Source organism: Protopterus annectens, chromosome 7.part0 (assembly GCF_019279795.1).
Source record: "Protopterus annectens isolate FY-2018-M chromosome 7.part0, PAN1.0, whole genome shotgun sequence".
NCBI classification, from domain to species: domain Eukaryota; kingdom Metazoa; phylum Chordata; order Ceratodontiformes; family Protopteridae; genus Protopterus; species Protopterus annectens.
In genome coordinates this window covers 129,533,165-129,559,181 of record NC_056739.1, presented here as the reverse complement: position 1 = coordinate 129,559,181, position 26,017 = coordinate 129,533,165, and the positions used below count along the sequence as shown (strand labels likewise).

Genomic DNA, 26,017 nt, shown 5'->3' with positions numbered 1-26,017 from the left:
CTTAAACAGGACCAAATCTTTAAGAACATCTGAGCAACTACTGGTAGCATTTGCTGCAGGATCAGAGGGGAAGGCTATATCAAAGCAGACTATTTCTAAATGGATAAGCCACTGCATTCGTTTCTGCTGTTTGCACCATGGTAAACCTGTGCCCAAGGGGATCAGATCACATTCCACCAGGGCTGCCTCTACTTCAGCAGCTTTTCTCAGAGGGGTCCCAACCAAAGACATTCTAGAAGCTGCTACTTGGAGTTCTGTTCATACCTTCACAAAGCATTATCATTTACCTCTGTTCTCTAAATCCAGGGCAGGCTTTGCCACTGCAGTCCTGCAGGGCCTTATAGCAGCTCCTAATGCTGTTTAGTTCCATCCTCCCATCCATAGCTTTGGGATTCTACCCAAATGTAATGACTGCAACAGTGAAACACGAAGAACATAGTACAGATGTTCTTCGTGTTTCACTGTTGCAGTCATTACATTTGGGTAATCTGCTGGCAGGTTGCCCTCAGTCGGCCTGAATTCCAAAGTCTTGGGTCCTGTGTCGGCTGCTGTCTCCTCTTCCATGACGTCAGGTCGTCAGGGGTATAAAACATGCAGCCAATGCCATTTTCTCCAGTCTTTCTTGCCGCGAGGTGCCCGAAGCAGAGGCATTTCACAAGTGCCGGTCGGCCAACTCCGGAAATATTCAAGTTTGAGTTTCAGAACCGAAGTCTTCACTAAAGCTAAGTACCCCGTTGGGGGAAACTTTTTTTCTTGCTCCATACCGATGTCAGAAAAAGTTAATAATTGTATTACTTGTGGGAAGCAAATACCTCATAAGGATTTCCATTTATACTGTATTCCTTGCGTAGGCCCTGATCACAATGTGCCTGGCTGTTGGTTTTGTGCTAGATTTAAACAACGCATTATTAAGCGTCTGTATATTTTTGCCTCAAAATATTTTGGAAACAGATTTAACTACCCAGAAATGCCTCCCATCCTTAGCTTTGTGATTCTACCCAAATGTAATGACTGCAACAGTGAAACACGAAGAACATAGTACAGTTGTGTACACTTACCATAAATGTAGATGTTCGAGTGTATTCACTGTTGCAGTCCGGGTTACCCACCCGCCATCCCCTATTCTATACCTTTTCTTTCCTTCACTGTACTCAAAAGCCTTTGCGGTGTATTTGCTTTTAGTTGAAGGTAAAGTTTATTTTTCTAAAAGTACATTTATATATTTATAGTTTATTTATATATATTTTTGCTCCCCATTTGGGGGGCACCTGACATCTGGGGCAAGAAAAACTGATTAAAATGGCGTTGGCTGCATATTTTATACCCCTGACGACCTGACGTCATGGAAGAGGAGACAGCAACCAATGCAGGACCCAAGACTTTGTTATTCAGGCTGACTGAAGGCAACCTGCCAGCAGTTTACCCAAATGTAATGACTGCAACAGTGAATACACTCAGGCATTTACATTTATGGTAAGTGTACACAACTGTACTTTTTAGTGTCTTAATAGACTTAGTATTTGTAGGCGCCTTTTGCGCTCTGTTAGACTGTGTGTTTTTAGTAGCAAAGTCAAGTTTTTGGCGGTTTCCTGCTTGTTGAATTGTTATCATTGTTAACAGAACTACATTCTGTTATTTCTTAGTCATAAGTTTTTTGCGGATCCCCACATGTTATGTTGGTTACTGTTGTTAACAGAACTAGGTTCTGTTTCCCTTGTTAATATTCCTGTTTGAGTGTGTGAAATTCTCTACTTACTGTAACTTTCTAGGTCTGTTTTAGTTAGAAGACCTAGTTTCACCATTTCCCTTCCTGCGCGGGCTAGGCCCGTTTAAGTTAGAGGCCCTAATCCTTGTGGTTTCTTTCTCTTTCCTGCAGGGCTAGGCCCGTTTAAATTAGAGGACCTAGTCCTCCTCCTTCTCTGTGTGTGTGTGTGTGTGTGTGTGTGTGTGTGTGTGTGTGCTCATCTCTGTGAGAATGTCTAAAGAGAGTAAGGATCATAAGCCATCTGGCTCTAAGAAATATATTAAATGCTCACAGAAGATGTCCATAACAGATAGCCACAGTAACTGCGTTTACTGTTTGGGGGCCATCCATTTACAGGAGACCTGCTTATTTTGACACACTTTCAGTCCTAGGGTGTTGCAAGAGAGAAAAAACAAGCTCATCCTAAAAGGTCTTCTTAAACCTTCCTTTGAGGAAGATCTGTCTAGTTCTTCCTCCTCTTCCAAATGTATTAAGGGAAAGTCTAAGTCCTCTAAGAGGCCCTCCCCGGCACTGGCTGGTGTCTCGGAGCCACCTCTTAAAATCACTAAATCAGGTAAGTTCACTGTCTCATCGGCTCCACAGAGTTCATTGCCAACTGAGAGCAGCACTGTGATTACAGGGTCGGTTCCAAGTTTTTAGGAGCTGACAGCTGAGACCATTTCACGGAGCCAGTCTATGGATCCTCTACCGGTCTCCCCTATATTGAAGTCTCCAATACTGCAGAGATACCGCTCTCCTACTCTATCATCCAGGTCTTCCAGGAGCTTATCGGAAGAAGTTGTGGATAGGGTAGTGCTGAGAATGTTGAAGTCATCTGCCTTACCTAAATTGTTGTCGGCTCCAACCCATCGGTTCCGGAGCCACTTGAGTCAGTTAAGCCCCCTTCAAACATTCCTTCTCCGAGGCATGCTGGTCTTTTGGAGCCGGAGTGTTTGGTACCACTGGTGTAACCTTCGGCTCCAGCTCCCCCTGTGGCTGTTTCGAAGCCGAGTTCTGCTCCGACACTCTCAGCTCCATCCGTGGTGTCTAGGAGCCAAAGCTCCCCGATCTGCCCCGACGGGGATGCTTGGAACTGACTTTCTTTGGTTCTGAGTCTTCCTCTCTGCACGTTGGCTAGGGTGAGTTCAGATCCTATGTCTATCTCAGAGCAGATGGCTCTGGAGCCAACGGCATCCTAGGCCCCCTTAGAGCCAGGGAGGTCTTCAGAGCCAGAGAGGTCGGCATTCGAGATGATGAGCATGCTGTCTAGATCATCAGCTACTACCAAGGGTACCGACACTCTCCCACTTAAGGTATCTACTTCGGTCTCCACTCCTACTCACTCCTTAGACAGCAGAGTTCCCGAGCCTCAGGAGCCACCGGCTGGTGGCCCCCACTCTTCCCAGACCTCCCCGGAATATCCTTCTGAGGAGCCTCCACGGAAGAGAACATGTAAGAGGAAGCATGTAGACTCCCAGGATGAGTCTCTTACCTCTGACACTGACCTCGAGGAGTCAGAAGGGTCCCCCAAGTCATCCTTTGATAATGTCTCCTTCGTAGACATCCTGGAAATCCTTAAACAGAGGTGCAGCTGGCCCACCGTCACCCCTTCTGATGAAGAGTCAGTGTACCTGAAGGCTTTTGGTTCTCAACCTTCAGCCTCTTGGCCGTCTCCATCCTTCGATGAACTGATGGAGCTAGTTAGACGGAAGGTGTGGGATACTCCTGATGCCATAGAACCAGTCCCCAGGAGACCGAATAGGTTTCTTTCTGCACCCCCAGAAAAGGTTTTTTTTTTTTGCCTAAAGGTGTTCACATAAGTGCCATGGTGGTTGCGGTGCCCACTAAGAACGAGCTAGCTGAGACTTCTGTTCATCCGCCGAATAAGGAGTCTGGAACGATGGACAGATATGGGAAGCATATCTTTTCTTCAGAAGCATTTTCCCTTAGATTGCTAAAATACCTTAATCACTTCATGAGGCTTCAGAGAGATCTCCTTAAAGAGTTAGGAGATTCTCTACAAGGTACATGTACTGAGGGAGTCCCTGACAAAGGTGTCTGCCCAGTTATCCACCTTGAATTCTATCGTCAACTCTTCCATGTGGCTTATTACGTATGCAGCCGATGGAGCGAGTAGAGCAGCAGGTTCAGGAATTTCCCTAAGGCGTCATTCCTGGATGCATTTGTGTAACTTTGCAGAACCGTTTGTCTACCTTTACCAACGCCCCCTTCGACGGTTCCTCATTGTTTGGACCCAGGGTAAAGGACACACTCACCTGGTGTGAGCAAGAAGGAAAAACACTCTCTGCTGTGGGAGTATGTTTTACTGTTCCCTCTAGATCATACCCTAAGGGTCAGAGGGGCAGTAAGATGTGGTTCAAGAAGTCCCAGAGGTTCTTCCAGGATGCACAGGTTGACTCCTCCTTCAGAGGCAGAGGAGGAGGAGGAAATGGTAAATGTCACCCTAGAGGCAGGGGCGGTCCGCAAAACTAGGGAGGCTGCAATTCCTTTTAGGGGTGGCCTTACCAGTGCTTCTGATGTGGGGCCCAACTGTGCTTCTCTGGGGCCGGTCAGGGGTCGCATTTCTTTGTATCCAGAAGCCTGGCTGGGTATCACTCAAGACAAGTGGGTACAAAGAATTATTACCAGAGGTTATGTCATACTCCTTTCTCTTCCACCCTTTGTCCCCAAGAGGATCCCAGATGTTCCACCCAATCACAGGGATCAGGCAACTGTGGAGGTCAACAAGTTGCTGTCAAAAAGAGTCATTCAAACCGTCCCAGCAGACAAAATAGGATCCGGAACTTACTCTTTTTAGTGCCAAAACGTACATAGGACTGGAGGTCCATTTTGGACCTCAGCAGATTGAACGAATCAGTAAAAAAGGACAAGTTCCGGATGGTGACAATGCAGTCTATACTCCTGTTATTAGGGAAAGACAATTGGATGTGCTCAATAGATCTCCAAGATGCCTTCTACCACACAAAAATGGGCAGGGTGTCGAGGAGTCCTCTACACCTCCGGCTGGGAGCCAGTCATTACCAGTTTCGTGCTCTGCCCTTCGGTCTCACCACAGCTCCCAGGATGTTCACCAAATGTATGGCAGTATTGACAGCTCACCTGAGACGTCGAGGATTCCAGGTGTTTCTGCATCTGGACGACTGGCTCTTGACCACCCCCACCAAGCATCTACTTCTTCAGACCAGGGACACTACTATTCAGCTTTGTGCCCAGCTGGGAATTTCTATAAATTGGGAAAAATCTGCCTTATTGCCCTAGCAATCTGTGATTTTTTTAGGCGCAGAGATGGACAACAGTTGACATGTTGGTTCGTCTTCCTGCCGAAAGGGCACAGAATCTGGTTCTTCAAATCTGGCATCTTCTCCCCTTACAAAAGGTCAAAGCCAAGAATATTCTGCAGCTACTAGGGACCATGGCTTCCACCATATTACTAGTGTCACTAGCCAGGCTACACATGAGAATTCTTCAATGGCTCCTGTCGTCGCAGTGGTCCTTTCAGCATCTACCATTATCTCATCACATTCTGCTGACAGAATCTTGCAAGAAGGACCACCTTTGGTGAACACTGCCCAATCAGTTAACCACAGGCACTTCATTTGTTCCTTACCAACCCATTGCCACTGTGACCACGGATGCCTCACAGGGTGGGGAGGGCATTATCTCGGCAGGACTGTCCAAGGCACATGGCAAGATCATGAGGCTCACTTGCATATCAACGTTCTAGAGATGAGGGCGGTGCTCCTGGTGTTGCAAGCACTCCATGACCTTCTGCCTCTGGGGACTATTGCAATACAATCAGACAACATGTTGGTAGTATGGCATATCAACAAACAGGGCGGAACTAAATCTTACCCACTCTGTCGAGAGACCATGCGAATTTGGAAATGGGTGATATCTTCCCAGAGTTTTCTGGTGGCAACGCACATTCCAGGGACAAACCAACATGATGGCCGACAAGCTCAGCCGGCCAATCCTGATGCCTCACGAGTGGTCTCTGAAACAGGAAACGGCGGAACAGATTTTCCGTAGATGGGGATAGCCTTGCTGTGACCTCTTTGCCAGCCCAATCACTGCCAAATGCATCAGCTACTTCTCCCTCATCCCCCCTCCGGGGGAGTCACCGAGAAACGCACTTGTTCATGATTGGCCCATGGGTCTCCTGATGTTTTTCCTCCCTTTACTCTCATTCCCAAGGTTAACTGCGGTGGTGGTGCTGCGGTAGCATTGTCACCTCACAGTTAGACGTTGCCCATTCGATTTTCAGAGCGTCTTCTGTGTGGCGACATGCATGAATGGGCGTTCCTTCATTGAAGGTTGTGCATTAGGCCCGGCAAGCCAGCACGTAAAACTCTACTGCCAATCATTAGCGGACCGGAATTCCGCTGTGGCGACCCCTAACCAGGAAAAGCCGAAAGACACAAACAAACTCTCATTCCTAAGGTTATTCAGAAAGTGAAACGGCTGGGAAGCAAACTTATCCTCATTGCTCCTTACTGGCCTCGTCAGGTTTGGTTCCCCTTTCTTGGGCCTCTTCTCCTAGACGATCCTTGGATTCTGGACCCAGCTCCAGACCTGTTGACTCACATGTCTGGTTCGCTTCAGCCCTCCTTACACACCCTCAATTTGACAGCATGGCTGCTCCAGTTCCATCCCTAGTCAGGCTTCACGACTTCTCATAAACCTTCCACTAGGAAACTATATTCCAGTAAATGGAGAAGATTATCTGAGCTGAGAAAATGAATGTTGACCCTTACACTGCCTCCATTCCAGTGGTTTTGGAATTCCTGTCTGAGCTTTTTCACCAGGGATCTGCGGCTGCCACTACCAGAGTTCAATTGGCAGCGATTTCAAAGGTTCATCTAGGTTTTCAAGATTCTAATCTGATGTCACATAAGCTGTGCAAAACTTTCCTTAAAGATGCCACTTTAAGACCCGCCCTTTCAAGAACCTGTTGCCTCATGGGATTTAAATGTTGTGTTATCCAAATTAACTTCTCCGCCTTGTGAGGCTTCTCATTCATCCTCTCTGAAATTCTTGTCTTGGAAAACTGTTTCTGGTGGCTATCACGTCAGCCAGACGGGTGTCAGAGTTGCAAGCATTGTCTGTAAAACCTCCTTATCTGATTTTTCACATAGACAGGGTGTCCCTTCATACTAATCCCTCCTTTGTCCCCAAGGTCTGTTCCCATGCCACCTTGAATCAATCCATAGAACTTCCGGTGTTCTTTCCAGATCATTCCAACACAGCTGAATACAGGTTTTCACCAGCTGGATGTCCATAGACAATTATGTTTTTATTTGCACCGGAATAAGGAGAACAGATCAATTATTCATTTCCTTCTCCGAATCCCGGTCAGGCTTACCAGTTTCTAAAGTAACACTCTCTAATTGGATTTCTAGCTGTATAGCTCATGTTTACAGTTCTGAAGGTAGACCTTTACCCTTTAAAATCAAGGCTCATTCTACCAGATCTCAGTCTACCTCTGCAGCCTTTCAAGCCAGGGTCCCACTTGATAATATTTGTGCAACAGCTACGTGGCTACCCCTTACACTTTTATTACTTATTACAAATTGGATTTAACCTCCAGGGGTACAGCATCATTTGGTTCCACGGTACTCAGGAGTATTTTTCCTTGAGCCACCCAAGAATAAGGCACTAGGGACGCTGTCCCATATGTAAGAATGAAGGTGAGATAGGACTACAGAACATAAAGAAGTTATGTGCTCACAGTAACGTTCCATGTTTGTAGTCTATCTCACCCTTCATTCTTAAGAACCTGCCCTCCTACCCCCAGCCTGGAAGTACCTGGAGACAGAAAAATATTATCCTTTTCTTATGGAGACCTTTTGGTATTGGCTTTTTAGTTAGCAGCAAACAAGATCTGGGGATTGTACTTGTGCACCATGGGATACCTACCTAGCCATGAGCCAACTAGAAGACTTCCAGCTTGTAAATAGGCGGAGTCGGAGCAGAGGATTGGCTCCGAACCCATATGTAAGAATGACGGGTGAGATGGACTACAAACATGGAACATTATGGTGAGTACATAACTTCTTTTTCAGGTCTGAGACCCAGCTATCAAGTGACTCTTCAGGCTGTCTGCATTCCTTCAGAGAAAAATATAGTGGCAGACTCTCTGAGCAGGTCCACTATGTATGCTCACAAATGGATGCTTCATAGAGAAGTGTTTCTGGACACTGTCCATCGGTGGGGTACTCCACAGGTAGATCTTTTTGCTTCCCCACAGACAACTACTACTTTTTCGCACTAGTGTGTGAAGCCCTCTGGCCTGGAAGGTGGGTGCTTTATCTTTTCCTTGTAAGGGATTGTTTCTGTATGCCTTCCCTCCCCTTCCTCTGATTCCGAGAGTCCTACTTAAGATAAAGCAAGACTCCCCCAAAATCTTGCTGGTGATTCCCTTTGGCCCAGACAGTATTGGTTCCCCTTTCTTCACTTAGCCAGGGACAATCACCATATGTTACCTCACAGTTTGGACGTTTTCATGCAAGATGAGTGTTCCCTGATCCATCCCCACTTGTCCGTTCTTCAGCTGACCCTGAGTGATGTGGTTTTGATCCCTTTTAGGCATCTTTTTCTGCGGACGTGCTTTGGTTTCTGCAGGAGGCTAGGAAACCCACTACCAGGAAATCATATTTGTCCAAATGGAAGAGATTTTCTCTCTGATGCCTTTCTCATAACCAAGATCCATTTTTTGTAGGGATCCTATGGTTCTGTCTTATTTGTGTGAATTGCTCTATGCTGGGTTACCATATTCTTGTGTTAAAGCTCACCATTCAGCTATTTCTGCTTGTTTGCCATTGACTCTTCCTCTTTCCTCTAGGTTTGACGTCAAACAATTTCTTAAAAGTGTCCTTCATATCAGGGCCTCCCAGGAAACTTATTCCACCTTCTTGGGACCTCAGTGTTGTTCTTGAAAAATTGACTGAGGCTGCTGTTGAGCCTGCTGCTTCTGCTTTCTTACAGCATTGTACTTGGAAGACTGTTCTTCTTTTATCCCTTACTTCAACTAAGAGAGTCTCCTTTAGTAGTTTTGTCATAAGGACAGGGTGTCTATTCATATTAATCCTTTTTTATGCCTAAGGTGGTTAATGAGTTGTCTCTTAATCAGTCTATTAATTTGCCCTTTTTTTCCTTCTCCGCAATCTGCTAGTGAGAAGGTTCTTCACACTTTGGATTTGCACAGACAGCTTGGATATTATTTGGATAAGGCTATTCGCAAATCTGAGCAACTTTTTGTTTCTTTTCATGCCAAATCTCTAGGTTTGGCTGTTTCTAAGCAAACCATCTCCTCCTTGATCTGTAAGGCAATTTCCTTTTGATATTCCTTTCGTGGGAAATGTCTTTCTACTTCTGTAAAGGCTCATTCTACTAGAGCTGTTGCTTCCTGTGGTGCTTTTTCAAAGGACTGGATACCAGTTCCATCTCTGAGGCTGCTACCTGGACTTCTGTCCATACCTTCACTAAATATTACAAGTTGGATGTTTCCAGAGCACAAACTGGCTTTGCAAGAGTTATCTTAAATGGATCTATATCATGAAATTGAAACCTTAGGTAGTCGAATACCTAAAGGTCGATCTCTAAATATCGAAATGTAAAAACGCGAATGGCCGTTTCCACACAGGGAAACAAGTTGTTTGGCTATTATGCGGATTTTGCCCTTTTTACAATGTAGAGCAATCTCGGAGTTTGGTATATTTAGTTGGGGGGTAGGTGGCACAGCCCCCCACTTGATTTCTGTTTAAAACTTTTTTTTTTTTTTTTTGCCAACAGCATTGTTTCCCTGTGTGGAAATGGCCATTCATTATTTTTACATTTCGATATTTAGAGATTGACCTTTAGGTATTCAACTACCTAAGGTTTCAGTCTCGTAATATAGAGCCTCCTAAATGGGGTTCTAGAAGGCTTCTCTGTGCCTTCCTCCTCCCAAGTTTCCACCTTAGCTTTTGTACACTCCCTTAGTAAGGAATAGTGCAACAGTGATATGGAAAGACAATAGTACAGCTAAGTAAAATCTTACCATAACAGGAGATGTCCTTCTCTTCACTGTTGTAGTATTCACTCTCTCCCTCCTCTCCCTTCTTCTCTGCTGTTTTCCTTTTGTCTTCCTGGCATGGAATTCTTTTCTTTTTTCTCCTTCTGGATGTATGCTTCCACCTAGTTCATAGGAATATTTGTTCCTCCTGGGGCATTTCAGTTCTTGTATGTACGTCCGTAAGTCACCTTTATACCCTATGCTTTGAGCAGGGAGCATACGTGTGACGTACAATGTCTATAAAATCTAAGCCTTTGGTATACCACACTCAGGCGATCCCCTTTGTAAAGAATACTGCATCAGTGAAGGGGAGGGCATCTACTGTTATGGTAAGGTTTTACACAACTGTACTTTACTAATGGCAGCAGCTGCTTCCCCAGGGGTTAGCAGAGCATTCTGACACAACAGAGAAACTTCCCCCCTTCCCTCTCCCAAGACCGACAAGAGTGGCTTCCCTTGTCCACTGTTGGAACCTCAAAAGCCACAGAGGACTTTGCTAACCCCTAGTCCATAGTGGATGCAGGTGCTACACCAGAGGGATTTGGGGTTAAAGATGAGTGCTCTGAGGTACAGCAAATGGCCATAGCAGAGTCACCCACCTGTGGCTGAGGTAAGTTACTAGCCTGCTGAGGTGGCAAAGACTGTTTCCTTAACTTTTTCTTTGTGTCTGGAAGAAGGTTTGGCCATGGATCTGGTAGTCTGTTCCTTGGTCAAGCTGAAAATTGAGCTTCTTTCCCGGGAAAGACCAGCAGCAATTCCCAATAAACACTACCAGTCCACAAAAGTTACTTTTTTGATGGAAAAAACACAGTAAAAAGCACTTTAAAACATTATGCCAGCCTTACAAAAGAAAATTAAACACAAATTCTCCACAGAAAAAAAAATTCAGTTACTTTACACTACTTTTAAACTGATAGAAAAAAACGAGTTCTCCATTTAAAAGTACATTGCAATCTTGAGACAGTCCATTATAACACAACATTCCTAGCTTTGAAATAACTTTCCTGAAGATGAAAGTAATAAAACAACAAAATTAACAAAATGGAAAGCTTTGAGCCCAAACTTGTCTTGTAGTCAGCTCAGCTTGAACTGCTTGACAGTTTGTGTGTGGAAGGTGCCCTGAAGTTTTAGAAGCTGGCAGGCTGTTATATCCTCAGCAAGGTATAACCCATACAGCTAAGGCTACAGCAGCAGTGATCAATATGATGAACATGGAGATGTTGGAAATATTTTTTATTTTAATTTGGGGATAAAGGCTGAATCCAGTGAAAAGAAGGGTGGCACACAATAAAAAGTAGTAGTAGTAGATCTAAATCTAAAAAAAAAATCCTATAGTGTACTTCACATCACTGCATTTTTTTGAATAGTAAAGAAGTTGAAAGACAGACGCCAGGATTCAATAAAGCCTACGCTAAGTGTACACGATATGTATTCAGTAAAATTCTTATCTCATTTTTGTGTTTTCTAGTCACTCAGAAAGATTACGCTAAGTCTACATGTAATCTACACTTTGTGGTAACCTTTATGAATCCCTGTCAATATGTAAAGCAGCAAAAATATCAGTAGGAAAACTAAAATTAGGAGGAAGAAGGTTTGTGTTATGTCTGTGTTTGTTCCTCAAAACAGTGTATACTTAGTGTGCAGTTTATTGAATCCAGCCCAGAGTTCCAAATGACTGGGAAAATGTATATATATCAAAACAAAAGTAGAAGTCACAAATGGCAGACCAGAGATTATAAATCCACAAACATTCGATTTATTAGTCCATGTGCATAAGCGCTTTCATCCCAATCAAATCACATAAGGAACTTCATCAGAATTAAGGTTTTAAAATTTAAAAATCAAATAAACTGACTTGAATAGGTGACATCACTTCCTATACCATGTTTAAAGGGAAACTGACAAGCAAAATATTTAATTACTGTTTAAATGCAGCCGTAAGACATAAGACACGTAAAATGCAACAGTAAACACAGAAGTAAAATGCACAAGATGCACAGAGATATAAGAATTTCTCAGATTAGTATAAAAATATATAAATAAGTAAATAAATGTATATAAAGCAATGTTATAGTATTGTATTCTATCCAAAGCCCACCCATCAATTAATATGCTTTGAGCTTGATAACTAGGACAGCAAGTACATGACATGTTTAAAAACATTTGTTTAAATCAATATCCTTAGAATGCATACAATGTGTCAAATCAGTAGTGAAAACAGTGCTGGTGAATGTAAAAATTAATACGTATACAAATATTTTGTAAAAATGGATTATAATGTTGATATTAATTCATAAAACTAATTGTGCTTATTCATATAGTTCATCTTCTGAGGGCTTTCAGTTTTAATAAACTACTAATGGACAAACTGTCATTAAGGCCAGGCCAATGTACTGCAACTAGTCTAAGTTGCCAAATCAACTCAGCCCTTTCAAGAATGTATGGCCAAGCTGCCCCCCTCTCTATGTTTTTGAATTTCTAAAATAATAGATTTGAACTGACGTCCCTTGTTAACCTTCACATGTTTTGCCAGTGCATTGCAGTCATATCCATCTCGAATGTTCCCAACATGCTCACTAATCCTGTTTTTAACTTTACGTTCAGTTTTACCGACATAAAAACAAGGACAGTTGGAGCAAACTGCACAGTGAACAACTCTTTCCGTAACACATGAAACCTTCCCTGGTACTTTGACTCTAATGTGGTTAACAGTGGTCTCACCAACTTCAAGAATGTATGAACAGAATTTGCATGATGTCCTTCAAGGATGCATCTGCAGTCCTTACATATGGGTTGTCCTGCCTCAGGCAGCCCTTCGGTTGGTCGGATTCCAAAGTCTGGGTCCGGCGTCAGCTGATGTCACCTTTTTTCCTGACGTCATAGCGCCTGGGGTATAAAAGCGTCAGCCGACGCCATGTTCCTCAGTCTTTCTAGCTGCGAGGTGCCAGAAGCAGAAGCGGTTCGCAAGTGCCGGTCGGCCAGCTCCTGTGATTTCAGCTACCGAAGACTTCAAAAAAGCTAAGTACCCTGTTGGGGACTCTTTCTTGCCTCAGCCGATGTCAGATCAAACGGTTAAAGTTAATAATTGTTTATCTTGTGGGAAACAAATACCTCATAAGGATTTCCACTCTTACTGCTTACCCTGCCTAGGCCCAGACCATGACGTCTCGGCCTGTTCAGCCTGTGCTTCCTTCAATAAACGCACTCTTAGGTGTCGGGCAGAGTTTGCAGAGGAATTTTTTGGGGACAATTTTTGTTATATCATGCCATCGGAGCTTCCGACAGCACATTTACCCAAAAAATGAAAGGATAAGGACCGACACACGCGGTCCGTGGTTTCGGCCGACTCCACGCCTAGGCCTACCTCGAGTGTCTCGGTCTCTTCTGAAGCCGAATCTCTACCGCTTCAGACCAACGACACCGCACAACCGGTAACTTCGGTACCGGAGGCCATTCCTGAGTCAGTCATAGAATTTCCATCTGAAACCGGTGCTCAGGAAATATCCAACACCATTTCGGTTGATAAATCTACCCCAGCACGTGGGGCAGCCAGGCCTCCTGTATCCATGTCCATTAAGGCCTTTACACGGGCTAAAGCTGCTAAACAGCCAAAATCTCTCCCTCCCAAGGCTATTCCTCAGGGATCCACTACCAGTTCACAAATCTTAACCTTGGCTAAGGACCTTATTTCCTTAATCAGGGGCTCTCAGCCACATCCAGACAGGGGCTCTCAACCTCCTCCAGGCAAAAGGCCCAGGGTTGAGCAGACAGATCCCCAGTCTTCTGATGAGGCCTCAGATGACTCTGTACTTTCGGACTACCAGGAGGAGGCCCTTCCGGCCTACAAGGATTCTGATGCAGAGGAATCTGTTCCCTCGGCCTCCCCTCCCGAAGAGTTTTCCTTTGGGGAGACCCTTCACTCCATGAGAGAGCATTTCAAATGACAAGGCCAGGAATTCTCTGATTCCAGAAAGAGGTTAAGGACTTTTTTACATTTACCTCAGCATAGACCTTTGGCTATCCCTCCTGTTTTGAATGTTATAGAAGATGTGTACTCTGAGTTTAGTATTTCCCCTGACTCCCTTCCTCCGGCCCCTGTCAAACCTGACAGGTACTACAGGGTCCCGGACTCACATCTATACCTTTACAAGGGCCACTCTGCTGACCCAGAAACTATTTCCCAGGGCCCTAAAGGGGTTACAACTACCACTGCCAAGAATTCACTTCCTTCTGAAAGGGAATCCAGGGCTTTAGAGAGATGGGGTAAAAAAGTGTATACTTCTTCCACTCTTTCTATAAGAGCTTTAAATTGTCAATTCCATATGATACAGTATCAAGAGTATCTGTTAGATGAATTGCATAAAAAACTATCCTCACCTGAACCCCTAGCCTGCAAGGCCCTTCAGGATATGGTGCATAACTCTCAACAGGTTAGCAACCATTTCTTACAGTGTGGTTATGATGCATTGGAAGCTTCATGTAGGTCAGCAATGACAGGTGCAGTCATACGTAGACATGCTTGGCTGAAGGAACAAACACTGCCAGATCATGTTAAAGCAAAGCTTCTGGATGCACCACTGGAAAAACAAAAGTTATTTGGTTCCACGGCTCAAGAGGTCTTAAAGAAATTTGAGGAAAAGGCTAAATCAGTACAAACAGTCAAAGATTTTCTACAGGTCCAACCACCAAGATTCAGCAGAAATTGGCCTTCTAAGAATTGGTCCTTTCCGGATACAGACAGATTTCAAAGAGGGAAAAACAGGCGTGGCAGAGGTAGAGGGCAAGCTCGAGGCTCCTACAGAGGACGTCAATGGCAGCCTCCTACCCAGAGAGGTAGTGCAGGACCTACATCTACTGCACAAGGACAAACTCAATGACTTGACTTTGACTCCGCCAACCAGGGCTCAATTGAAAGCACCTTTGGGCGGAAAGCTATCTTTATTCTCAGAAAATTGGCACAGTATTACAAAGGACAAATGGATACTGCAAATTGACAAAGGATACAAATTCCATTTTCATACATTACCAAAAAGACAAGGCATGCCAAACCTGCCACCAAATCAAAGGGCAGAGGCTTTCAAGCAGATTTCCAAACTACTACAAATGAAGGCAATAGAAAAGGTCCCTTTCACAGAACAAGGCCAAGGATTTTATTCCAGACTATTCCTTGTTCCAAGAAAAGAAAAGCAATGGAGGCCTATTCTAGACTTGTCCGCACTGAATACTTATCTCATTGTGCCAAAATTCAAAATGCTGACCTTACAGCAGCTCCTTCCCATGCTGGGCAAGGGGTCCTGGCTGGTAACTCTAGACCTCAAGGAGGCATACCTGCATGTCCCTATCAGATAAAGTTGCAGAAGACACCTCAGATTTCTTGCAGGTTCAGAGCATTATCAATTCTCAGCATTGCCCTTTGATTTATCTACTGCGCCCAGAGTATTCACGAAATGCGTGGCATCAATAATTGCACATTGCAGACTTCAGGGGATTCAAATATACCCATACCTGGACGACTGCCTTATACAAGCGGACAGCCAACAAACATTGTTAAAACACTTGAGCTATGCCATCCGCCTACTACAGACCTTGGGATACACAGTCAACTTTCAGAAATCAAGACTTGTTCCATCCCAAAGAATAATTTTTCTGGGTGCAAACTGGATACAAACACCCAAATGGCTTTTCTCACAGAAGAAAAACAAGAACAATTACCGGATTATTTCAAAAATCTGACAACACAAACCCAGCTGACTGCAAGGAAAATCCTGCAGGCCCTGGGTTTCATGGCATCTTGCATTCTGCTGATTCCACAAGCAAGGCTGCATATGAGGAAACTGCAATGGTACCTAAGGAGTCTATGGTCTCAACACAGTCACAGCCTAGAAGCCTTGATCCCCTCATTCCATGCCTTCAAAAGGAATTTCTGTGGTGGGCACAAGCAAGTCAGTCAAACATGGGCCTACCTTTCAGCAAGCCTCATATCAGCCAAACCATTACAACGGACGCCTCAGACCATGGATGGGGACCGCACATGAAGGGCAGATGTATTCAGGGGCAGTGGACTCAAAAGGAATTGTGCCTGCACATCAACCAAAAGGAAATGCTGGCAGTGATACATTCAAACATTCCTGCATTCATGCATTCCTTCCTGCATGCATACATTCAAAGCCTTCAAACATTTCCTGCATCAAGGTCACCTGCTAATAAAGACAGACAATACCACAGTTATGTGGTACATAAACAAGCAAGGAGGTACCCATTCCTACCCTCTTTGCAGGCTGGCAATGATTCTTTGGGAACTTTCCCTAAAACTCAACATACAACTGCATTCCCAGTTCGTACCAGGAAAAGAAAATGTACTGGCGGACAGCCTAAGCAGAAACACCATGGATCCACACGAATGGATGTTGCATCCAGACATTTTTCTTCAGATAACACAATCTTGGGGAAGGCCGGACATAGATCTGTTTGCCTCCCCCCACAACCATCACCTGAAGAAATTCTGCACAAGGACATACCATCCTCAAGCATGGAAGGTGGATGCCCTATCCTTCAGCTGGAATGCTCTAACAGTATATGCATTCCCACCTCTTCCGTTAATGAACAAGGTCTTACTGAAGATCAGGACAGAACAACCAAAAGTGATTCTGATAGCTCCGGACTGGCCAAGACAACACTGGTACCCACTGTTAAAGAGCATGACATGCACAAACCCGTGGCCCCTACCACAATGGCCACTTCTTCTGACACAGCACAACTACAAAACTCTGCACTCCAGCCTGAAAACCTTGCAACTGACAGCCTGGAAAATACCTTGACTCCTCACCAGGATAAACTATCCAAGAGGGTAAAGGATATCATCATGGAAGCTCGGCCTTCCACAAGAAAGGCATATTCAGCAAAATGGAAAAGATTTCGAACCTGGAGCACCGCACAGGGTCAGGATCCGACAGTGATGAGCATCCCACATATCCTTGAATACTTGGCTGAAATGCTCCATAATGGCCTTTCTTACTCATCCATAAAAATTCATGCTTCAGCTATTTCAGCAGAGTACAACACTGATCCACCTGTATTTTCTCATTCTCTGCTAAGGCAGTTTCTAAGAGGGATAAAAAACATCAACCCTCCAAGGACACCACCAGTGCCTACATGGGACCTTAACTTCATGTTGGAAAAATTAACGCTACCCCCATTTGAACCAGCAGCATCTTCAGAACTACAATTCCTGTCTTGGAAAACTGCCTTCCTTCTGGCCATAACCTCAGCAAGAAGAGTATCTGAGTTACAGGCCCTCATGGCAGTACAACCATTTCTCATTTTCCATAAGGACAGTCTCTCTTTGAGAACCAATCCTTCATTCATGCCAAAGGTGGTATCCAGGGTCTCACTGAACCAAGCTATCCACCTGCCTACTTTCTTTCCAAATCCACAAAATAAAGGAGAGAAACTTCTGCATACCCTGGACATTCACAGACAGTTGCGTTACTACTTGGACAGAACTAAGACTTACAGAAAAACTGACCAACTGTTTATAGCATATGCTGCTGGTGTACAAGGAAGAGCAATTTCCAAACAAACAGTTTCAAAATGGATAGGAAATTGCATTCAATTCTGTTACTCTTTTCATGGAAAAGCTGTGCCAGCTACCATAAGACCTCATTCCACCAGAGCAACAGCCACCTCCACAGCCTTCTTAAGAGGGGTGGCTACAAAGGACATTTTAGAAGCTGCTACATGGAGCTCTGTGCATACATTTTCCAAGCATTACAACCTGCCTTTATATTCCAGATCCAGAGCAGGCTTTGCTACTGCAGTCCTGCAGGGCATGTTAGCTACACCATCCTTTTCTTGGGTCCTTCCACCCCCAGCATGGCTATGGTATTCTACCCATATGTAAGGACTGCAGATGCATCCTTGAAGGACATAGTACAGTTTTGTACCTACCATAAATGTAGATGTCCGATAGGTATGCATCTGCAGTCAGGTTTTCCCTCCCTCCTACCCCTCTATGGTATTCTTTGGGTACCTATCCCTCTTTTTAGCTAGCTGGGGTTATCTTTTATGGTGTATTTGTTATTTATTGGTTTGCATGATTGGAATTTATTCATTTCTCCAAAATTTAGCCTTCTTTAGAGGGCACCTGGCATCTGGGGCAAGAAAAACTGAGGAACATGGCGTCGGCTGACGCTTTTATACCCCAGGCGCTATGACGTCGGGAAAAAGGGCGACATCAGCCGACGCCGGACCCAGACTTTGGAATCCGGCCGACCGAAGGGCTGCCTGAGGCAGGACAACCCATATGTAAGGACTGCAGATGCATACCTATCGGACATCTACATTTATGGTAGGTACAAAACTGTACTTTCCACATTTTGACATGTGCCCATTAGCTCATGGAAAACACAAATGTTTAAAGAGATACTTCAGGTTAGCCCCCTTCCTAAAAATGCAAATGGGTCTCTCACCTATAACATCCAAAAAATCTTTTTCACCCATTAGTAGGTTCCAGTTCTTCATTAATATTTCTTTAATAATAGGGGCTTCACATGAAAAGGTGGTGGATAAACTACATTTATAGTTAATAGTGTAACTCATCAAGTGTATACCTGGGGAATTGTAATTCCCCGTATGTTCTACTTCTGAAGAATCAAGTAGAGATCTAGTTTGTTCAACAATATCTAAATCATGGGAAACCTCTTGGTTAGCCTGATTGAATAAGTGTGTTCCTAGAATGGGTGTAAAATGTCCATGCTGTCTTTTAACCACAACTTCTCTCATAATATTCTCAATAAACTGTAGAGGATATCCTCGTAAGTAGAACATGTCCTTAAATTTGTGACATTCCAACACAAAATATTCCCATAGGGTAACCATACGTGCAGTACGGACAAACTGCCCCTTAACCACTGCACGTTTCTGTGAAAAAGCTCAGCAAACACTTACTGCACCCAAGGCCATCTTTCAGAATGTACTAAAAATGGTCGCCTTCTGCCAATGGCAGGAGACCTAGCCGTTAGTCACTATAATCTTCCCTTGCAAGTCAGCTCCTCAGATGCTGGGTCTGATCCCTGCTCCTATACTGCCTGTGTCAATGTCAAAATCAGTGTTCTTGTGCCCTCGTGCCAATGGAATTGTTAGTGTACTCTTGCTTGCCATTTTCCTTGTTTAATAAAAAAAGAAACTTTTATTAAATTATCACTATTTATATAAATGAAAACAAACCATATTAACATAATTTTAGTTGGAAACATTATCCATCACTTATAATCTATCCAGTCACTCTCAGTCAAGCATTACATAGCTCATTCAAATCCTGCCTTCTTTTAAACCTCATTCCTCCCCTGTATGGCTTGTTCCCACAATTCCCATGTTTCCTGTGTAATTTGCTCCTACCCTTTTCTAAAGATCCCAATGTCCGTTGTTTTATGTCTGTTACTATATTTGCTTCTTCTAGTAAATAGGGGTTAGACTTTGATTTCCATTTTCTAGTAGTTGTTTTTTTGGCAGCCACCATAATTAGACTCAGAAAGGCCTTACCATGTGTAGGCAATACCAATTTTGTATTATAGCCTAAAATCATTTCCTTAGTCATAGCAATTAGCTCATGTTGTATTTCTGATAGAATAGTCTGCAGGGAATTTTTAAATTCTGCCAACTCATTACACTCCCAGAAAATATGTTCCAAATTACCTGTTTTCTTCCCCATCGCACCTTCAACATTTGCTGTCTACCTGAGACAAAGTCATCTTGGGGTATAAAAAATACCTGTGTTAACACTTCCAAGCAAATATCCTAAATCTTCTAGACTTTGTTGCATATTTTGAAGACATACATACATGCCCTATTGTTTCTTTGTGAACTGCTTATCCAATCTCTCTTCCTAATCCCTTTTAACCTCCTCTGATCGATTCTTAGTTATCATGCAATATTTTATATGCTGTATTAATTATTCTTTTTTTAACTGCAGCTTCTGTTCTAGATTCTACTAAAAACTCTTACCAGTGCTGTTTTTTTCACTTAGGATCCCCCTATTTCTTTCTCTTTGCCTATAGCCTGATATCAATCCTTGATAGGGAAGGCAGTCTCTACCCTACAGTACAAATACATTCTTGGCCTTTTCCCAACCTATTCCCTTTCCGTCTGTAATAATGTGCTCCCAATACCTTGATTTGTTTGCCAGTTTTCTCCAATAAATTTCACCCCAGCCCCTTCTTGCTTATTGTCTGTATCTCTAATTGCATTCATCCCTATCTGCAAAATCTGCTTTCTCCATTCCCATGTTGGCTTAGTTCTTTGAATACTTTCTTTACTTTATGGATAGAATATTCTGTATGGTTATTGTTATTTTAATGATCTGCATTCAAAACCCCAGTCTTTCCTTGTTTCTTGAGCTTCCCCCTATTTCATCATCTCCTCTTTCCACTTTGAATTGTAGTTTGCTGCTTGTGCTATTTATAGCAGCCTTAACTGTATAGCTCTGAAATACCCCTTCAAATTGGGTAATCCCGGACCGCCTTGTTCTATTAGAAGAATCAGGTTATCCCACTTAACTCTTGCCATCTTTCCCTCCCAGATAAAAAAATTCTGCTCTTTAATTGCTATCCACAACTTCTCTTCGGGTTGATAAAAAATGTGCCTGACCTGTGCATATAACTAAAGGGACTAAAACATTTGAACTGCTTGTATCTTGCTATCCATATCTATAAAACAGAGCTTCCAGTTTCTCAGTTTTTAATTGCCATTTTTCTTGGGTCATACCTGAAATAGTCTCTCGATTCAGTGTCTGTGAATTTAATTTCTAGTAGCCCTGCTAGACCAACATTATTCTGGGAATAACTGGCACTATTGTTTGGCTTCACCTTTGCTGGGGGAGGTGCACAGAGTGCCACATTGCTAATATGACTCGTTAGGATGGAAGACAAACCCTGTAAGTAATTAATTTTATTTAACATAAGGTCTATTAAGCATAGTTGCCTGTTCACTGCAGTGTGGGACCTGTGGTTGGATTTAATGGGTTGCTGAGATCTGCACAGCATTGCATTTGTTGATTTAACATTCTGGAGTGTAATTTTTTCATAATTCATGAGTTTTACCACTGAACAATATTGCCTGCTGACAGCTACCAAACTGGATTAAAGTTAATTTTACAGAATACATTTATAATTCACATGTGAATATTATTACTGTCTTAACAGGTTGCTTTAGTGACATCTGAAGGGGCGCTGTCTGGTCATTCTTCGGTGACTACACTGCATCATCAGCAGGTGGCTTTACTAGCAACAGCAAATGGCACACAGATTGCAGTACAGGTAGGTCTGTTAATCTGTTTTCCAGTAGGTTGCACTAGCTGTGTAGAGACAGAGCATTGCTTTAAAGCAGTGTGCGCATTTCTGGTATCATTGTGAGTGAAGGATATCTGATATAGTGTTTTCCTTCTCTTGGGCATACCATGGGACTTCTCTCTGTGTGGTAGGCCCTCAGCAAAAGCTTGAAAGGACAAGTTCTGCTGGATATAACTGGGCATATCCCATCAAGATGCTTGTATCAGTTAGCGTAGAACATGTTACATGTCAGTGCATGTCTGCACTGGATGAGGATTTGAGAGCATAGCAAGAGCAAATACTTTCCACATAAGCACTGGGATGCCTATAGATTCCGATTCCATAAAATGAAAATTTGTTACAGAGCGGTATAGGGTATACAAAGCTAAAAATAAATACGCTAAAAAGGTGTAGTGCAGACCTCTCAACTCTCCACATTTCAGAGTCATCCTTAACTTGTTCTCATACTTTTGTTCCATCCTATGCCGCGGTGGTACGGCGGTAGCATTGTTACCTCACAGCAAGAGGTTCTCCCATTCGATTCTCGGCTTGGCTTGGGAGTGCCTTCTGTGTGGCGTCTGCATGTCCTCCCCGCTGTTGGGTAGCGTTCGAAAGACATGCGTGCGTAAATGGGCGTGTCTTCGTTGAAGGTTGGGCATCGAGCTGGCACCTCGGCGTTTTGTAAAAAAAAAATCTACTGCCAATCATTAGCAGACTGGCGTTTCACTGTGGTGGCCCCTTACTGGGAAAAAGCCGAAAGACAAACAACTTTTGTTCCATCCCTTCTAAAACTGGAAATTATTTTAAGGGGTTCCAAGCTAACAGCACCAGCAAAAGCACTTAGTTTCTTTCCTTCTGTTCCTCCTTTCTCCCTTTCTTACAAAAAAAATTGCCTGAATCTCCTTGTGTTCTGATTGTTTCTCAAACATTTTGGAAATAGAGTATATTTTAGTGCATTTATTAAAACTGTATTTGCCTTAATATTGCTACAACTCAAGTGCTCTAGGCTGCACTGCATCTGAATTGTTTTAGTGTGTTTTAGCTGCTTTTCTGTATATATAGACTTTTCTGTATATGTAGACTATCTACTTATTCTACTGTATTACTGCCTCTTAAATTGTTTTCAGTTGTGCACTTGCCTTGCTTCATTCAAAAAAGTTGTAAATTGCTAATTTTGTAGAGTTTTAATTGCATTTACTGTTTAGGGCTGCACACTCAAGTGCGTTAGCCTTTTCTGTGTTTATTTACTGTATTATTGCATCGTTTAGCCTGTTTTAATAAAAAAAATACTATTGTTTGTTTTTTCCTGTCTTTCCTAGCTAGTGTAGTCCAAATCCCAGGCTTTGCTGGTTTCAGGACTTTATTTTCTGTGTTCAGAGCTATCGAGACCTTGCTGTGGTAGAGGGAAGTCTTACCAGTGGGAGTGGTGAGCATTGTACTACCTATCTAACAATAGAGGAGTGATTTCCAGCTCTGAAATGGTAATTTTATTAGCCATTTTGGGCTGATTTCTATCCCTTTCAACTTTCTGGCTTAAAAATGCGTGTGTTTGTGCATTTTTCACATCGTGCAGCACTGCTGGACTACAGTTAAAGTATTCCAGGTGCCAGAAAGTCTGCTCTTCAAATTTCCCCTTAGAACTAGCTGGTTTCTCAGTAGTAGCACTAAAATCTGAACCCCTGTGACTAGCACTTGCTCTAGAACCTGCTGGAAAGCACTAAGAAGCCTGAAACTGATACAAGCACTCAGCTCTTCTTGTTAATAAGGAGAAATTAATCGTAGGCACTAAACAGCCAATAATTGCAACGTACCTTGCAAAGGTAAGGGAAAACAGCTCTTGTACTTTACAAAGAAAAGCACCTAAACAGGCATGTCCAAGGGTCAGCTTCTGGTGATTTCTCCTGTCCACCTGGTGAATCTGGGCATACTGGGGCAATGCAGCAACTGCCTCATGTACACAGACAACCCTCTCCTCCTACCACTCAACACTACAACCTGTGAGAAATGCACTTACATAGCCAAACTGGAAGCAAAGCTCTCTCCAACCAAGATTGTGCTAGACAGTCAAGAGGAGAAGGTTAACACCTGAACTACACCACAAGCAACACATAGTCCTTCAAAACCCACACCATCAACACCCATACATAGCAACACTAAACCCACATATGCAGAGGCCCGTAACATTAACCTGCCCAAGCAACAAGGAGCTCCGAAGCTGAAACGCAAACAAACACCAGTCACAACCAAAGTGACACATAGCTCACAACACCAGTGTGCCACCCAACAACAGCCCCTAAGGCAAGACAAATGTACCCAACACTTTAGTCATAGGTAGCTCTATAGTCAAGCACACTGATGTCCCACTCACCAGGCTGAGCAAGGAGAAAATTACAGTCAGCTGCCTGTCAGGTGTCAGGATCCGCCACATAAAGCATGCACTCAAGTCACTCCACAACAAGTACAAATACGACTGTCATTGTCCATGTTGGAGTGAATGACTTGAGACGTACCTCCCTGCACTACATGAAAAGAGAGACGGAAGAGCTCTCGGATCATGTGGCCCAGGCAGGTATGACCCTAGCCCTGAGTAGCATCCTGCCTTCACCCAGAATGATACCACAGTATAAGGACAAAATGATTGACTTCAACAATTGGCTAAGCTTCTGGTGCCATTCAAAGGGGATCCAGTATCTGTCTGCCTGGGACGACATGATCGACAAACCACAATGCTTTGCCAGAAATGGTCTGCACCTGTCACCCCTGAGATTCAGGTTACTGGCTAAAGCTCTTGCCACCCATATAGTGCCTTTTTAGGCATGGTTCAAAGGACAAAACCACCACTGTAATAGATACATGCATGCAAAATCTGAAGATAATGCTACTCAATGCTAGAAGTCTAAACCTCAAAATGCACTCTATCGAGGTGTTCCTAAAAATTGAGAACATTGATATATATGTACAGTAACTGAGACCGGGTTCAAGACTCAAGAGAGCACCCCTGCAATACCAGGCTACAACTCTTACCACACCTTTCGGCCACCAAACCAAGACCGAAACACTAAAGGTGGAGGAGTGCCCATATTCACCAAGGATATTCACACTTACAGGCTAGTTGCCCAACACAATGCATCTGAAATTCTCCTGGTGCAACTAACACTAGGTAAGACTGCAATCCAAATTGTAGCTTGCTACAGATCCTCCACCATGCCCCAAGATTCCCACTACACCTTTCTAAACATACTGGAAAATGTTAAGATACAACCAAACACCCTAATACTGTGTGATTTCAACTACCCTGCCATTAACTGGGAAAACTATTCGGATACCAACACCTTTTCCCAACGGTTCTTGGAATTCATAAATTCCAATGCCCTGGATCAACTAATCCATTCTCCCACTAAGGGCCCCATTATCCTAGACCTGGTCATTACCAACATGGAGGATAGATGTTCCAGACCAGTGGTTACCCCCTCATTGGTCAGGTCTGACCATAAGCAAATCACCCTTGACATCCATATCCCACCCCCACCCCCCCAGTAAGGAAACCTCTGTAAAAAAAACTTCTCCAAAGCCAAATTCATGCTACTTAAGTCAGAAGTGACAAACTTCATGGCACCCATGCAGACGGGAGCTGAAAGTATTACTGCTGAATCCTACACTAAGGCACTGTATGAGCACATCAACTCATGCATGAATTGTGCCATCCCAAATAGAACCAAGACACTCTCCTCCAAAAAAAGGAAGCCAATCTGGTGGTCCCCTGCCATAAAAACTATACAACAGAAGGAAGAAATTGTTGCAGAAAAGAGGAAAATCCCAGGATGCAAAAAACTCCCTTACCAGCCTCAGTAAGAAGCTGAGATCCCTCAAAAAATCCTCCAAAGCTAGTTACGAAAATAAAATTGCCAAAGATTCCAAAGACAACCACAAGGCATAATATAGTTATGTCAGGAATCTAAATGACAATGCTCAGATCTGCTCTGAGCTACAACAGAATGGCATTAGATATACTGATCCCAAGGATATTGCCAATATCCTGGCAGATCGATTTAGTGCCAACTTCACCCCCCCTCACCCTCTAAAGGGCCCATCTCAATACCAAAAGATTGCCAAATTCTGGTAATCACGGCCACACAGGTAGAAACCGCACTCTCCAAAGCTAAGAATACAGCATCCATGGGACCAGATGACACCCCAGGCTGTGTACTACATGAACTACAAAATGAACTAGCACCCCACCTAAGTGTCATGTTTAATCATAGCCTCACCTCAGGCTTCATGCCCACTGAGTGGCACAAAGCTACAGTTGTCCCACTCCACAAGGGGGGATCCACCTTGGATCCTGGGAACTATGAGACTGATCTGCAAAGGCATGGAACGCATTATCATGAAACTTATAAACAAAGACATTGGCAACCTTCAAACACTGGACCCCACCCAGTTTGGGTTTGTGAAGGGCCGATCTCGTCTCCTGTACCTGATTGACTTCTTCGAATCAGTCTCCAGAGGTGTGGACAAGGGTAAGGTGGTCCACACAGCCTAGTTGGACCTCGACAAGGCCTTCGACACCATCCCTGACTCTGGAATCATCGATAAACTTACTAAGCTGGGCATAAATCCCTATGTCACTCGATGGGTTGCCAACTGGCTTACTGACAGAACCCAGACTGTAAAAGTAGCTTACTCCCAAATCCAGCTCCAGACAAGTGGAGTACCTCAGGGTTCAGTCCTGGGACCGCTCTTGTTCGGCATCTACTTCTCTGAAGTACAGGCCAACACTAAGGGATTCTGGCTAACAAAGTTTGCAGATGACTGCAAACCGGGAGCCATTACTGAATCCCCAAATGATGTGGATATTCTACGTAAGGGCCTTAC

General features: G+C 43.6%; 1 protein-coding gene across 1 annotated transcript in view; it reads left to right on the top strand.

Moving 5' to 3' along the window:
- ZNF76 (zinc finger protein 76) overlaps positions 1 to 26,017 on the top strand; it is an 870,184-nt gene that overhangs the window by 824,323 nt on the left and 19,844 nt on the right. The window contains exon 14 of the mRNA XM_044076568.1: positions 21,017 to 21,130. Within this exon, the coding sequence (XP_043932503.1) occupies positions 21,017 to 21,130 (114 nt within the window). The remainder of the gene's footprint in view (positions 1 to 21,016; positions 21,131 to 26,017) is intronic.